The sequence below is a fragment of the Panthera tigris genome, chromosome A3, assembly GCF_018350195.1.
Source record: "Panthera tigris isolate Pti1 chromosome A3, P.tigris_Pti1_mat1.1, whole genome shotgun sequence".
NCBI classification, from domain to species: domain Eukaryota; kingdom Metazoa; phylum Chordata; class Mammalia; order Carnivora; family Felidae; genus Panthera; species Panthera tigris.
In genome coordinates this window covers 13,403,366-13,416,832 of record NC_056662.1, presented here as the reverse complement: position 1 = coordinate 13,416,832, position 13,467 = coordinate 13,403,366, and the positions used below count along the sequence as shown (strand labels likewise).

The 13,467-nt window shown below is 54.9% G+C and overlaps 1 protein-coding gene across 4 annotated transcripts in view; it reads right to left on the bottom strand.

The window, feature by feature from the left end:
- Positions 1-13,467, bottom strand: part of SULF2 (sulfatase 2) — a 118,051-nt gene that overhangs the window by 70,523 nt on the left and 34,061 nt on the right. For all 4 annotated transcript variants that reach the window (XM_042980224.1, XM_042980227.1, XM_042980226.1 and 1 more), the window contains exon 3: positions 252-491. In XM_042980224.1, the coding sequence (XP_042836158.1) occupies positions 252-491 (240 nt within the window). The remainder of the gene's footprint in view (positions 1-251; positions 492-13,467) is intronic.

Below are 13,467 nucleotides of genomic sequence, written 5' to 3'. Positions count from 1 at the left end.
CTGGGATCACGACCTGAGCTGAAATCAAGAGTCGGACGCTCCACCTGCTGAGCCACCCAGGCGCCCCCTCGTGTCGTATCTTCCTAGGGCCCACGGGCATAAGCGAACGCTTTTAAGTTAAAATGAAGCGGTCCATGGGCTGCCTGACATCATCTCCAATCCCTGCAGTACAGACAGGGTCCACACGCCGGTCTGAGGTCGGGGCGCCTGCGCGCCCGCCTGCCCGCCCGCGGCCCCCCGGCTCCCCTTACCTGTCCGGTAGCCCGTGCTGTTGAGGTACACGGCGAAGGTGCGGCTCTCGTGCTGTGCCTGCCAGGAGGGCGAGGAGCAGTTCTCGTTGTTGGTGTAGGTGTTGTGGTTGTGGACATACTTCCCGGTGAGGATAGAGGAACGCGAAGGGCAGCACATGGGCGTGGTCACGAAGGCGTTGACGAAGTGCGCCCCGCCCCGCTCCATGATGCGCCTTGTCTTGTTCATCACCTGCATGGAACCTGCAACCAGGAGCCAAGGTGAGTGCGGCCGTTCCCAGCTGGTGCCCGGTGGGCCATGCGACCAGTGGGGACAGGCGCTGAGTGGTTCTTAACCCCATCCCTGGGGAGGGGGTGCATTTTGGAAATCTCTGGGGACACATGAGGGGGGGGCCACAACGGTTAGTTGTGAGCATGGGCCAGCGAGGCACTGTGGGGTAGTCCTGTGCAAGAAACATCCTGGGTCCCCAGTCCCGCTGCGTGCTCATGGGGAGCAGATAAAAACCTGTTTGTCATACATATAAACAAAACATTTTTTTTTTTTTTGCAGGATATTAATATGCAGTGTATTTATTTTTTTTTTTGGTAAGCAACCACTATGTAAACCAAGGGAAGATTGTACTTTGTTTTGTTTGGAACTTGCCCAAGAATTGTTCGTTTTTATTGAAATCGGGTCATGCCAACCCACCTGGCTCACCTCCCTGAACACTCCTCTGCTCCTTTGTCCACACGGTCCTTCTAGTTTGGAATCCACTTCCCACGTCTCTCCAGACTCAGCCATCGGCCAAGCCACACCTCTTCCAGTGATCACACTGGCTTCTGATTCCCTCGAGCGCGTCGTATGCATGCTGCAGGTGTTACTAGGGCTTAATCGCATACCACTAGGTATCGTGGCTTCATTCGCGCCTTTTGTCGTTCGCGAATGAAGCTGTAAGCAGCGAAAGAAGGGCGCTCAGGACGGAAAGGAAACTAACGTGCAGGAGACCTACTGTGCACAGGTGCTTTCCTGGTCACTGCTCCGCTGAGGGCCCCACGAGGGCAGAGACTGCGTGCCCTGCTCCGTGCTGAATTCTCAACGCCCTCGTGGTGTGATACACAGTAGGCACTCAATAAACGTTTGCAGAGTGGATGCGCAAACCTATGGCCGGTATCAGGATATTTAGTAGGGTTAGGGAAATATTCAAGGGAAATCCTTTCTCTCTTCCTCCTCCCACCCTCAGGTTCCTTCCTTTTCCTTAGAGTTCTTAGAGTCTACCGCGGACTGAGTGACGCAAACTCTCCCCCACCCTCCATACGTCCTCGTCGTCACCCTCAAAACCTGTGAATGTGACCTTATTTGGAAAAAAGCGTCTCTGCAGGTGTAGTTAAGGATCTTGGGGGGAGATCGTTCTGGATTACCGGGGTGGGCCCCAAATCCAATGACAAGCGTCGTGTAGGAGCCAGAAGGGAGAAGACACACAGACACGGTGGGGACGGCCATGTGAGGACCGAGGCAGAGGCTGGAGGGACGCAGCCACAGGCTAAGGAACTCCCGGGGCCCCCGGGAGCTGGAAGAGGAAGGAAGGATTCTCCTCTAGAGCCTTCGGAGGAAGCATAACCCTGTCGACACGTGGATTCCGGACTTCTGGCTTCTAGAACTACTGAAGAGTAAGCCAATGCAGTCTACCAGGCGTTTGGAGTTTTTACTGGAGAGGTGCCCAGCCCAATCACCAACAGCCCCTTAGAGGTTTTAACAAAAACTAATCACTCTCACCTCAGCGCTCTGTCCCTACAGGCGAAGAATGAAAAGGAGATTTATATGGCTCTTTTATCCCATCTTTCTGCCAAATAGGGACGGAAACAGAGTTAGAGCTTCCCTGAGGCAAACATAGATCATATCTCCTCACTATTTAAAACCATCGGATAGCTTCCCGTGGCACTCGGAAGGACACCGGAATTCCTTACTGTGGCCTAAGACTCTTCCAGACTCTTCCAGACTCTTCCAGACTCGTCCTTGCTGCCAAGCCACCTCCCATGTTCCTTTGACCTCATCTCTCCCCTCCCCCTTGCTCACTTGGTTACACTGGCCTCCTCATGGTTTCTCAAATGCTCCACTCCCATCCCTGCCCCAGGATCTTTGCACTGGCTACCGCTTCTGCTGGGACTCTTCCTGAGACATCCCTTTGTTGGCTTATCCCATTTAGTCAGATCTCAACTCGACGTCACCTCCTCAGCGAGGCCTGGCCACACCCCCTGCAGCACTTGAGCTGGTTTTTATAAGGGAGGCCCTTCTGGGACCAGGTGTGTTTCCTGAGCCTCTTGGCCAAGGCTGGCAGCGGTGGGTGGAGGAAAGAGCCAGCTCTGTGTGAGGAACTGAACAGGAATTATCAGGCCCGGAACCATGTGAACATCTATCCTCAAGGTCACACGCCCTCCAAGAAGCCCCAGGGGACACAGTTGTAACTGCAGGCAACTACAAGGTTGCTACCAGGTACGACACCTCCCTCTGGAGGGGACAGATGACATGGGCTTTCCGAGGTCCAGCCTGCGAAGCCAGCAGGGCACAGTCTCAGGGTTCAGCCGAGCCCTGGGGCCTCACCAGCCTCGGGGCCGCTCCTGGGGAAGGCTTTCCGGGAAGACCTCCCACTCGCCGATGGGTTCTTTCTACCCTGAACTTTTACCACGAATCGAGACATCGGAGTCCCGACGACACCCGAGGCCCAAGCCTGAACACTAGCCACGTCCCTGGCTCGCGGCCTTTGCCGGAGCTCTGCCCTCTGCCTGGAGCGCTCCCTCCTTCAGGTTACTGAGCAAAAGTCAAGTATCTCAGGGGAGGCCTTCCCTGGCCCAGAATCTGGGAGGGATTTAGGCCTGCTTTGTTCGCCGTTACATTCCCAAGCCTAGAACAGTGCCTGGCACAGAGTAGGTTCTCAATAAACGTCTGGAAATTAACAGAAGATCTGATCTTACTGTTTGAGGTTTCTATAGAACTCAGGAGCCCCAGGTGGTTCGTATTCCTAGACATGTGTGTTTTGTGCAGCGGGTTCGAAAACTCTGCCTTTAAAGAGCATGAAATCCATCCCGCGTTCTCTGGTTTGCTACCCTAGCCACGGCTCCTTATGGTCCCACATCCCACATCTGCCCATTCACGTACCTGCCAGGCGCCTGAAGGCCTGGGTTTGGCAGCGTCCTAACATAACTTAGTGGATGAGACAGGTCCAGCTTCTCCGTGGGGTAGAGGGCAGTGTTATCGGTCAATAATAATCGTTATGCTCGCTAATATCGCAATGGCCGAGTGCCGGCTGTATGCACGGCTGGGCACGTGTTATGCGCCGTGTTACTTAATCCTTTCAACAGCCCTTTTGAGGACAGAGAGCGAAATGCCCAAAGCCACACGCCTTTGGAAGCGTGATGTGAGGGCTCAAACCCAGGCTTGTCCGGCGGGGACGGCGGGTGCTTGGAGTCAGGTTCAAGAAACGTACGGTTCACACCGCACGGGAGGCAGCGTAAATACACCCAGGAAACGCACTGAGATCCCAAGCACTTGGTCAATTCTCGACCTCAAGGAGGCTCAGAAGAGTCCTGGACTGGAGGCTGGGTCCCCTGGTCATCCCGGAGGTGACTTTAGCTGGCACACCAGCGGTGGGAGCAGCACGGGGGCACATCACCAAATATCAGGGACGCCAGCCGTGGGCAAGTGATTCCCTCCACTACTGATCAACACAAAAGGTCAACTGGTGTGGTCACGTCCTTAACACCTACACAATTCCTGCCTCAACGGGGAGTGAACCAGTCGCCTGTCAGAACGCTCAGGGGGCAGCAGTATTGGCTTGTATTTAGTCGACTGGTTTAGTTTTCCTTTCCTTAGAGCAGTTAATCCTGGCTTCTCTCATTTAGGGTAGCGGAATCTTGTTCTTTTCTTTTTTTTAATATTCTTTAAAAAGAATTTCTTAACGTTTATTTATTTTTGAGAGACAGAGAGAGACAGAGAATGAGCAGAGGAGGGGCAGAGGGAGAGGGAGACACAGAATCCGAAACAGGCTCCAGGCTCCGAGCTGCCGGCACAGAGCCCGACGCGGGGCTCGAACCCACGAACGGTGACATCGTGATCTGAGCTGAAGTTAGACGCTTCACTGACTGAGCCACCCAGGTGCCCTGAATCTTTTTCTTAAACACACACACACACCAATTACAGCTGATTAACGGAAGTCCACGGAAGGGGCGCCCGGGTGGCTCAGGTTGAGAACGGACTCTCGATCTTGACTCAGGTCGTGATCCCAGGGTTCGTGAGTTCGAGCCGTGCATCCAGCTCTGTGCTGACAGTGCAGAGCCTGCTTGGGATTCTCTCAGACACCATCAGGGCCTCATACCCTAACCCGAGCTCCTGCTGCCACCTGCCCCCTCATGCCTCCTTCCCTTTCCTCCAGCTACGTGGGCAAAAATCTAGCTACTCCTTGGTCCCGTCTCTCTGTTCCCACATCGAATCCATCAGCAAAGCCTGTCCACCATCCGGCCCTGTCGCCCTCCGCCCTGGGCATCCTCTCTCTTCCGAATTAGGTCAGCTGCTTCGCCTCCTCACTGGACTCTGCCCATTTACTCTGCACGGAGCAGCCAGAGCGCCTCCTCTCCTTGGCACCCTCTGGGGCTCCCACTCACCGGAGAACAAAGTCTTGAAGTCCTCCACAGGCCTTCCTGGGTCCAGACCTCGTCCGGCAGGGGCCTCGTCTCCGCCCTCAGACCTGCCAGGCCTGCTGCTGCCTCAGAGCCTTCGCCTTGCTGCTCCTTTGCTTGGAAGGCCTTTCCCCCTGAACCCTGACGGCCTGTGCGATCACCCCCTTCTCGTCTGTACTCCCTGCCCCTGACAGTTGAGACCCCTCCCTTGTTTCTTAAGTTTCTGACTCCATAACTGTCATCTGTAACTAACCACAGACTTTTACACACTTACATATTTATCTTGCTGTCTGCCTGCGCCCGGTCACTGAGGCCTCCCAGCCCCGAGGCCCGGAGCGGCCCTCGGCACAGGGTCGGTGCTCAGTAAGTATTCCTCAAAGGAATGAGTCCAGGGCCCTCCAGGCAGAATCAACTTTTCGCCCGCTCTTTACAAACTGTGGGGAGAAAGGACGAGGCGGCTGGTGGTGAGAACCTGGCCCATCTGGGTCTCCCAGGTCTGCAGAAAGGACAACGCTGGCCCCCCACCAGGCCTGTCAGACCCTCCTCCAGGAGGCAGGAGGCCGCCACCTGGAGAACAATTCCCCTGCAGTCAGCAGCCCCGAATGCCGCACTGGCAAAAAGCAAAAGCCCGTAGAACCGTTTCTTTCTCTTTCTTTTTTTTTTTAAAATGGGCTCAGAACCAGGGTCTCAAAGCGCTTCTGTCTCCACCGTACTATTTCCGAGGAGAGGAGCGATTGCCGCTCTCGTCCAGGAGTCCCCGTGCGTGTCTGCTCGGTGCGCTCGCCCCTGCCCACATGAGCCGGCTGCAGGGGAGCCGTGTCCATGCGCCGCTCAGGTACGAGGTGACGACGCCCCCAGAGGACAGCGGCTTCTGTGCCCCAGCAGCACTGCCATGAAGCCTCCCCGTGGGGACAGTGACCTGCTTTAGCACAACTGCCACAGCGATGGGGCTCTGTACGTCCACATCCGGAACACAAAAACATGTGATCTAATCTCGCCCAGCCCGGCCCTCAGGCAGATGGACCAGTCTGATGGGGGGGAAGAAGCTGGAAGACGCGGCCACACAGAAATAAAAAGGCCAGTTTTCAACACGTTAAATGAAGCCAGGCCGGCCAACCCAGACTCACTCTGTCCAACACAAACTTGGGACGTGCACACAAAAACAGGCCCGGTTTCCTTCTGTGATCAAACCTTCCAACCCAGCTGGGCCAGGGGTGAGGTCACCCGACACCTCTGTGCGACTCTAATGGGCCCATCCCACCCATGAGATGGCCCCACCCACCCTGGCCTTGACGCTTATCTGGCGGCCCCTTTCTGATCGCTTCCTGGGGCCTCCTCGGTAGACCACCTGTGCTATTATTTATCCTTATTTGATATTTTTCCTTAAAGCGACTTAAAATTTAAAACAACAATTTTTTTTTTAATGTTTATTTATTTTTGAGACAGGGAGAGACAGAGCATGAACAGGGGAGGGGCAGAGAGAGAGGGAGACACAGAATCTGAAACAGGCTCCAGGCTCCGAGCTGTCAGCACAGAGCCCGACACGGGGCTCGAACTCACGGACCGCGAGATCATGACCTAAGCCGAAGTCGGATGCTTAACCGACTGAGCCACCCAGGCGCCCCCCCAATTTTTTTTTAATGTTTATTTTTGAAAGAGAGCGAGAGAGAGATGGGGAAGGGGCAGAGAGAGAGGGAGACACGGAATCCGAAGCAGACTCCAGGCTGTTAGCTGTCAGCACAGAGCCCGACGCGGGGCTTGAACCCACAAACCGCGAGATCATGACCTGCGCCGAAGTCGGGCGCTGACCCGATGGAGCCACCCAGCGCCCCTTAACGTGACTTGAAACAGATAAACTTGAATCTCAACCCGAGTCACTACGTGAAGTTCTGTGTCTGATATGCTAATCAAAACGTTTTTTTTTTTTTTGATGCACATGAAAATAAGTTTGTAAGTAGTAAAATCCATGCTTTTTGACTTGTCACATGAGACACCTCGTGCCTTACCTGTCGTAGAAAGGCATCTGGGAAACGCTGAATTCGTTTGCTCTTCTCAAAGTCTGGGTCGGGGCAACCACGACCTCTAGGGAACGAGCGGGTGCCGGGGGCTTGCAAGATTCAAAACTGACTCAATTTTTGCCCCTTCCAGGGCTTAGGTGGTTCCCACCCACTTTTTGCCCTAGAGGCCTGTGTCAGCTGGGGGCAGAAGCACCCCACGGCCCTTTAAGACAGACTCCTGTGGCCCCCAGCGTGGGTGGCAGGGGAGGCACTGGTTTTGACAGACGACTACTGCAACGATGCCTTCTGATGTTTGTTTTCTTAACGTTACAGGTCAACAGAGTCTGTGACGTGTTCTCGCCTCGAGAGAGCAGTGGCAGGGAGATGGGATGTGGGGAAAAATAAAGCCCCGGGGTAAACCCAGGGTCTTGACCGAAATCAGCATTTTCCTTTAACGGTTTTTGCAATTTGTTTATGTTTGAGAGAGAGGGTGCGTGCACAGGTGTGCGAGCGGGGGAGGGGCAGAGAGAGGGGGACAGAGGATCCGAAGCGGGTTCTATACGGACGGCAGAGAGCCCGATGCAGGGCTTGATCTCACAAACTGCGAGATCATGACCTGAGTCGGAGTCTGATGCTTAACCGACTGAGCCACCCAGGTGCCCCTTAAACCACACTCTCTAACCACCCCTGACCCTCATCTGGACCTACTGAGGCAGTCACTCCAACTGGCTCCCGGCTCCCACCCTCGTCCCCTGCAGTCCGTTCTCCACCTGGTGGCCACAGGGCTCCTTTTAAAACGTTAAGTCACACCATGACTTCCTTTGCTCAAACTCATCCAACGAGCGTCCATCTTGCTTAGAATAAAACCCAAAGTCCCCCCCCCCCCCCACCCGGCCCCTTTGGCCCAGGAAACCCCATGTGACCTGGACGCTGATTCTCCCCAAGTACAACTTGTACCTCCGTCCCCCACTTGCCCTCTGCTCCTGCCACGTTGACCTTCTCTCCACTCCTTGAACACGCCAAGCACGCTCCTGCCTCAGGGCCTTTGCACTTGCTGCTCTCGCAGCCCGGAGACACACCCCCTCCGCCCCTCCCTGCCCCGTGGCATCCAGGTCTTTACCAAAACTGCCTCCTCGGGGAGGCTTTCCCTGGACTGCGCTAAGCTCTCTCCTTCTTCCCCTTCTTGCTCTTTGAGAAAATGTTCTCAGCAGATACACACGCTGTAGAGGACGGTTGCTTTCGGGTGAGCCCTGCGAATGGTGGCTGGGGAAGGCTACTTTGGCTTTGAATCGTTTGAGTATTTGAAGGTAAGGCTGTATGGCTCATATGATTTGAAATACTTTGGAGGCTCAGGGGGGAGGAGAGGACTGACTGCAAACAGGCTAATCCACGAACACTCCAGGATGTGTGTCGCCTTCCTATCTGTGCCTTTCATTTGGGGAAAGATAATCTAATCGAGCAGGGGCCTTTCAGCAAGGACCTCCCCGTATCTGTGGAGACCACAGGTGACTCTGAACACAAAACCGGAGGCCACAGTCAGAAAGCCACAGGCAGGGCCTGCCCACGAAAATGTTTGGTTATGCTTTTTCTAGCGTGTCAAGATTCTGGGACACCGGGAGGGGGTCCAAGAGTCCGACTCATTTCGGACACCGTTTACGCAGAGTCAGCATCGGATGCCACAGGTTAAGGGCTCAAGTCCCGCAAGGGTGCCCTACTCTCCCCGACTCCCCCTGCACGGACGCTGGCCGCAAGCCCGGGCTGTCACCTGTGCTTTGACCGACAGGCCACAGAGTAGCAGTTCCAGTGACCTCCTCCTTAGGTTCTTGAATTTGGTAGAAGGCTTACAGAACTCAGGGAAACACGTTCACCTGTTTGTTAAAGGACAGGAAGCAGCGGCCAGGCGCCCTGGGCAAGGTCTGGGGGCGGGCGGTGCTTGCAGAGGCATCGTTACAGAGTCCCGATTGATCAAGTCCTCGGCCCCGGGCTGATTCAGCCTCCAGCCCCCTTCGCCAACCCTCCAGTCACATGGTCCAGGGGTTCCCAAGCAGTGTTTTCTCCTCTCCTGGGGGTTGAAAAGCAGAAGCCGAAGGGCCAGCTGGCATGGGGCCAGGCGGCGGGTGAAGGGGCCACGACCCACGTCCTCTCCACATGCCATCCTTCTCTGAGCGATTCTTCTCTCGCCCGCTTATGTTAAACGGGTTCCGCTGCTCCATACGTGTGCGGGTGTAACCCGCATCAGCACGCTTCTGTTCTGGACGGAACGCGGGGCACGACCCCCCGCCCCCCCGCATCTGTAGACTCTGGGTATCAAAGAGCCCACGGAATGAAGTGTGATCTGTCCTATTAAGTCACTGACTTTCTTGGGGCCTTCGTTTCCCTTCTGTCAAAGTACAGCCCCGGAAAAGCTTTAGGTATAAGGTTTCCTTTGACCGTGACATTCAAGGACGATTCTCGAATACCCTCTGTCATCTTCTGCAGTGTGCTGGGAAGGGCCCCAGAGGCACATGGCCTGAGTTCAATTCCTGACCTCGCCGCTTCCTGTCGGCCACATACCCTGGTGCAAATGAGTTACCACCCCCCCCACCCCCCCCCAAGTACCTTGGTGTCCTCGTGGGCAAAGTAGGGAGAATAAGAGTGCCTCCTTCCCACGGGATGTTCCAAAATTTAACTGAGGAAAATACGGGCGAAGCCTCTAGTGCAGGACACGGCATATGAAAACGCTTAACACGCGGTAGCTGTCGAAAGTTTTAGTGGCTGTAGCTCCCAAGTACTGCGTCACACCGAGTTCACAGAGTGCCTCTGGACACATTCTGGTCTGTGCGCTCGAAAGCGTTTAAAACATTAACTAATTCTTTTTTTTTTTTTTAATTGGGAGATTTCACATCAATCCAGTTTTCTGGCTTGGCTTGAAAAAATACAGAGATCTGGCCTTGCTGGGTTCACAGGGAGTGGACCTGAGTGGCAAAGGCCCTGTTTAGAAGGGCCGCGCTGGTTCCCTGCGCTCCCCGCTCCCCACATTTACAGGACCTGCCTGGCCCTGGGGGCACTGGGTTTACAACCTACAGCTGTTTCTATTCCAGGGGAAGGGACCAGCTGAGTAAACCTTCAGAGTAACACTTACTATGACCCAGAGCCCTACAGAGAGCAGGCTTTAAGAGGGGGAGGAGAGCTGTGGGTGTGGGTGCAGGCTAGGACAGAGCCTTGACCCGGACAGGCAGGTGGGGGCGGGGGAGGGGACGGGGGAGGGCCATCAGCTCGGGCCACAGGTGGCAAAGCATCTGTGTCCTGTGCTGCCCTGCAGCTACCAGGCTGGAACACCCGAGGCAGCCCTCATCCGGGCCTCGAGTGTCCCCGGAATGCCCGCGATGTCACCGGATCAGACTGTGAGCCGCCTGCCCGTGGCAGACTGTCTAACCACCACGGGAGGCTGGGTCCCATCAGCCTGACTGCCCGGAATAGCTCTGTCCCCAGCAGGCGGGGAGAGGGAGGCCGGGGGATACGCAGCAGTGGAGGCCACATCTGGGCAGAGGGACCCCACTGTTTCCCGGACAACGACATCTGTGCCCGGATGTGCTCACCGCTGTGCCTCCAACTCGACCCAGAATAACCGCACCGGCTGCCAGGGCCCTGCTGCTCGGGCGGCTTTTCCTCACGGCGGCAAAGGGGGAGCCACTCTGGACTCCGCAATCTTACAAAACAGAAGAGGTTTTTTTGTCTTTAAGTTTTTATGTATTTATTTTGAGAGAGAGGTAGAGACAGAACATGCAGGGGAGGGGCGGAGAGAGAGGGGGACAGAGGATCTGAATTGGGCTCTGTACCGTCAGCACAGAGCCCGACGCGGGGCTCGAACTCACAGACCGCGAGATCATGACCTGAGCCGAAGTTGCATGCTTAACCGACTGAGCCACCCAGGCGCCCTGGGAACTTACAAAATAAAGTCAAATGCTGTTGCTGGTTTTAGCTATGAAAAGCCGAGGCTCGAAATCGGTTCCTAAACCCAGTATCAATTAAGCAGATGTCGAAGACAGCCGTGCTAGAATTTCATTAATGAACATCGGACTGTCAGAGAGATCATGAAGTGAATTTTTCCTCCTCTGCCTTCTGCTCCTTCTGGCTCTGAAGCCTCGGGGAGGAAATTCTGATATATTCCTTCTCAGTGGAGGGGAGGTGGCCCAGAGGCCCTGGAAAAGGGTCACTTTCCAACCAATCACCGGTCACTTCCTCCCTGAGGAGCTCCACCCACAGACTGTTCCTTGCCAGAGGCTATTTATGCAAAGTCCGGGGTGTTTTGCCCACTTTTCGTCCTGTGCCACACAGAGCCAGTCACCTGGCCACCAGCCTGGTGGTGCTGTGTGCAAAGCAGCTTGATGTCTGTCCTGAGCCTGAAAACCTGTTCCTCCTCCCCCAGTGTCCCCATCTCTGTAAATGGCACTACCATCTGCCCAGCGGCTCGGCCAAAACCTCTGAGTGATTCTCTGATTCTCGACGCTCCTTCCCTCCGCCTTGCAATCCGTCCACGAGCCCTGCTGACCCCCAAAACAGAACCCGCCCCACCTGCCACCGCCTCTCCAGAGCACCCACCGGCTCCCACCCGGACAACTGGTCTTCCTGATTCTGATCCGGTCCCCGGGCCACCGCCCCTCCACCCGCAGCCAGACTGAGCCACCGAGAACACGAGTCACGCGTACTTGACCTGCTCAGAACAGCTCAGTGACCTTCCATCGGCCTTGGAAGAAAATCCAGACCTTCCCCCATCATTCTCCCCCTCATTCCCCACGTCCTGCTGCCCTCCTCTAAGTTCCTGGCCAGTCCATTCCTGCCACAGGGCTCTTGCACTTGTCCTTTGGCCTGGGATGCTCCTCCCCCAAATTCCCATGTGACCACCTCCTTCTGGAGGTGCAGGTCTCACGAGTGCCCTTCATACAACTGCCTCCCCCGTCCCCCACCACCCCCATGCTAGAGGTGCTACCCCTCACTGGGACCCTTGCTCCTGATCTGGTGTGGGAGAGACCCCGGTGGCCTATTGATGTAGGTTTCCCTTTCTTAAGAGGCTCTGATTTCAACCTTTAATGCACTGAGCTAGGAAATAAATACATTTCCTAGACGCTCTTGTAGCTAAACGTGCAAACGGTCCTCGCTTTGGCCTTCTAGATCAGTTCCGTGCCCAGTGATCCAGACCAGCGAGCTGACCTGGATGGGTTGCACCCACAATTGTCTTTAGCCTCTGGCTTTGGGCTGGATTTGGCCAATGGGGGGGGGCCCTGGTGGAAGATCAGCAGAAGCAGAAAGGGATGTTGGGGTATGGATGTCTCCAACACTCTCCCTGGGGTATCAACAGAGGGGGACGGCTCCTGTTGCGGGGGGGGACTCTCTGTGTCCCAGTAACCATTTGCCCCCTCATCCCCTTGGCCTTGGGGTGGGAATGGCTGCAGTGTTACTAAACAGATTTCCCCACACTTTAGCAAAATCTAGTTAAGCCCTCCTTGAATAATCCAAATTTGAGTGTGCCCCACATTTCTTGCTGAGATCATGTGGCTAATTAAATAAGTTCTGTCTGTGTTGTACGTGATGTCTGGAATGAGGTCCTTAAAGGGAGCCGACTTAACTTGAAGTCCATTCTTTTTACCCTTTTGCTTCCTCCTTCTCTGATGCCTGGAACGTGGCTCTGATAGATGGAGCTCCAGCAGCCATTCGGAACCATGAGGTGACCTTAATGACAGAAAGCCACACAGCAAGCATAGCAGGACGGAAAGGTAGAGGAGCTTGGGTGCCTGATAACCTTGAAGCCACCATGCCAGCCCTGGAATGCCAACTTCCAGATATTTCTATGTGAGGGAGAAGCAAAATTCTATCTTGTTTAAGCCCCTGTTATTTTATATTTTCTTTTATATGCAGCCAAACCTAATCCCAATATATTTAGCTTCCAGAATTTAAGTATCTCCCAAGTGTTGCTGAATTTAAAAAAAAAAAAAAAAAAAAAAAAAAAAGGTCTTACAGGAATGTGCTTGGCAAGTTGAACACCAGGGTGGGTCTAGATGAGCCTTTCTTCCTCCCGAGATAACCTGCAGCCACATGTTTTTGTAACTCTGGTGAGAAATGCAAGAATGTCAGGGGTTGGTGTCTTAGGCCAGGCTGGGAGTTACGCTGATCTGCTGTCCAGAATCTGGGCACGCTGTCTCCTGGGCTTTCAGCCATTTGGCCCCTACAGAGTGCCCAAGCCTGAAATTTAGAATTGATTTCTGGAGATCAGTCTGTAGTACAGGGAGTGGTTTCCTCGTGTTCACAGATGGAAAGTGGAAAACAAGGGCCTGGCCAGAAACCCTCCCAAGCCTTTCTCTCAAAGGCCTGCCTCTCCCACACAGCAGCCGTCGGGGCCGGGGGCCCCCGCAACTTTACAGATCACAGATCCCCCTGGGAATCCGGTGAGGGTCTTGGACCCAGTACAGCACACACAGGCACGCAATCTACACACAATTCTGGCCCCCTCCCTGGTCGTCCCTCGCTCCCAGCCCTTCCGAACCTGGGCCTCTTCCCCGAACTCCTGACTCTGAATGCTGACTGCCTTGGACAGT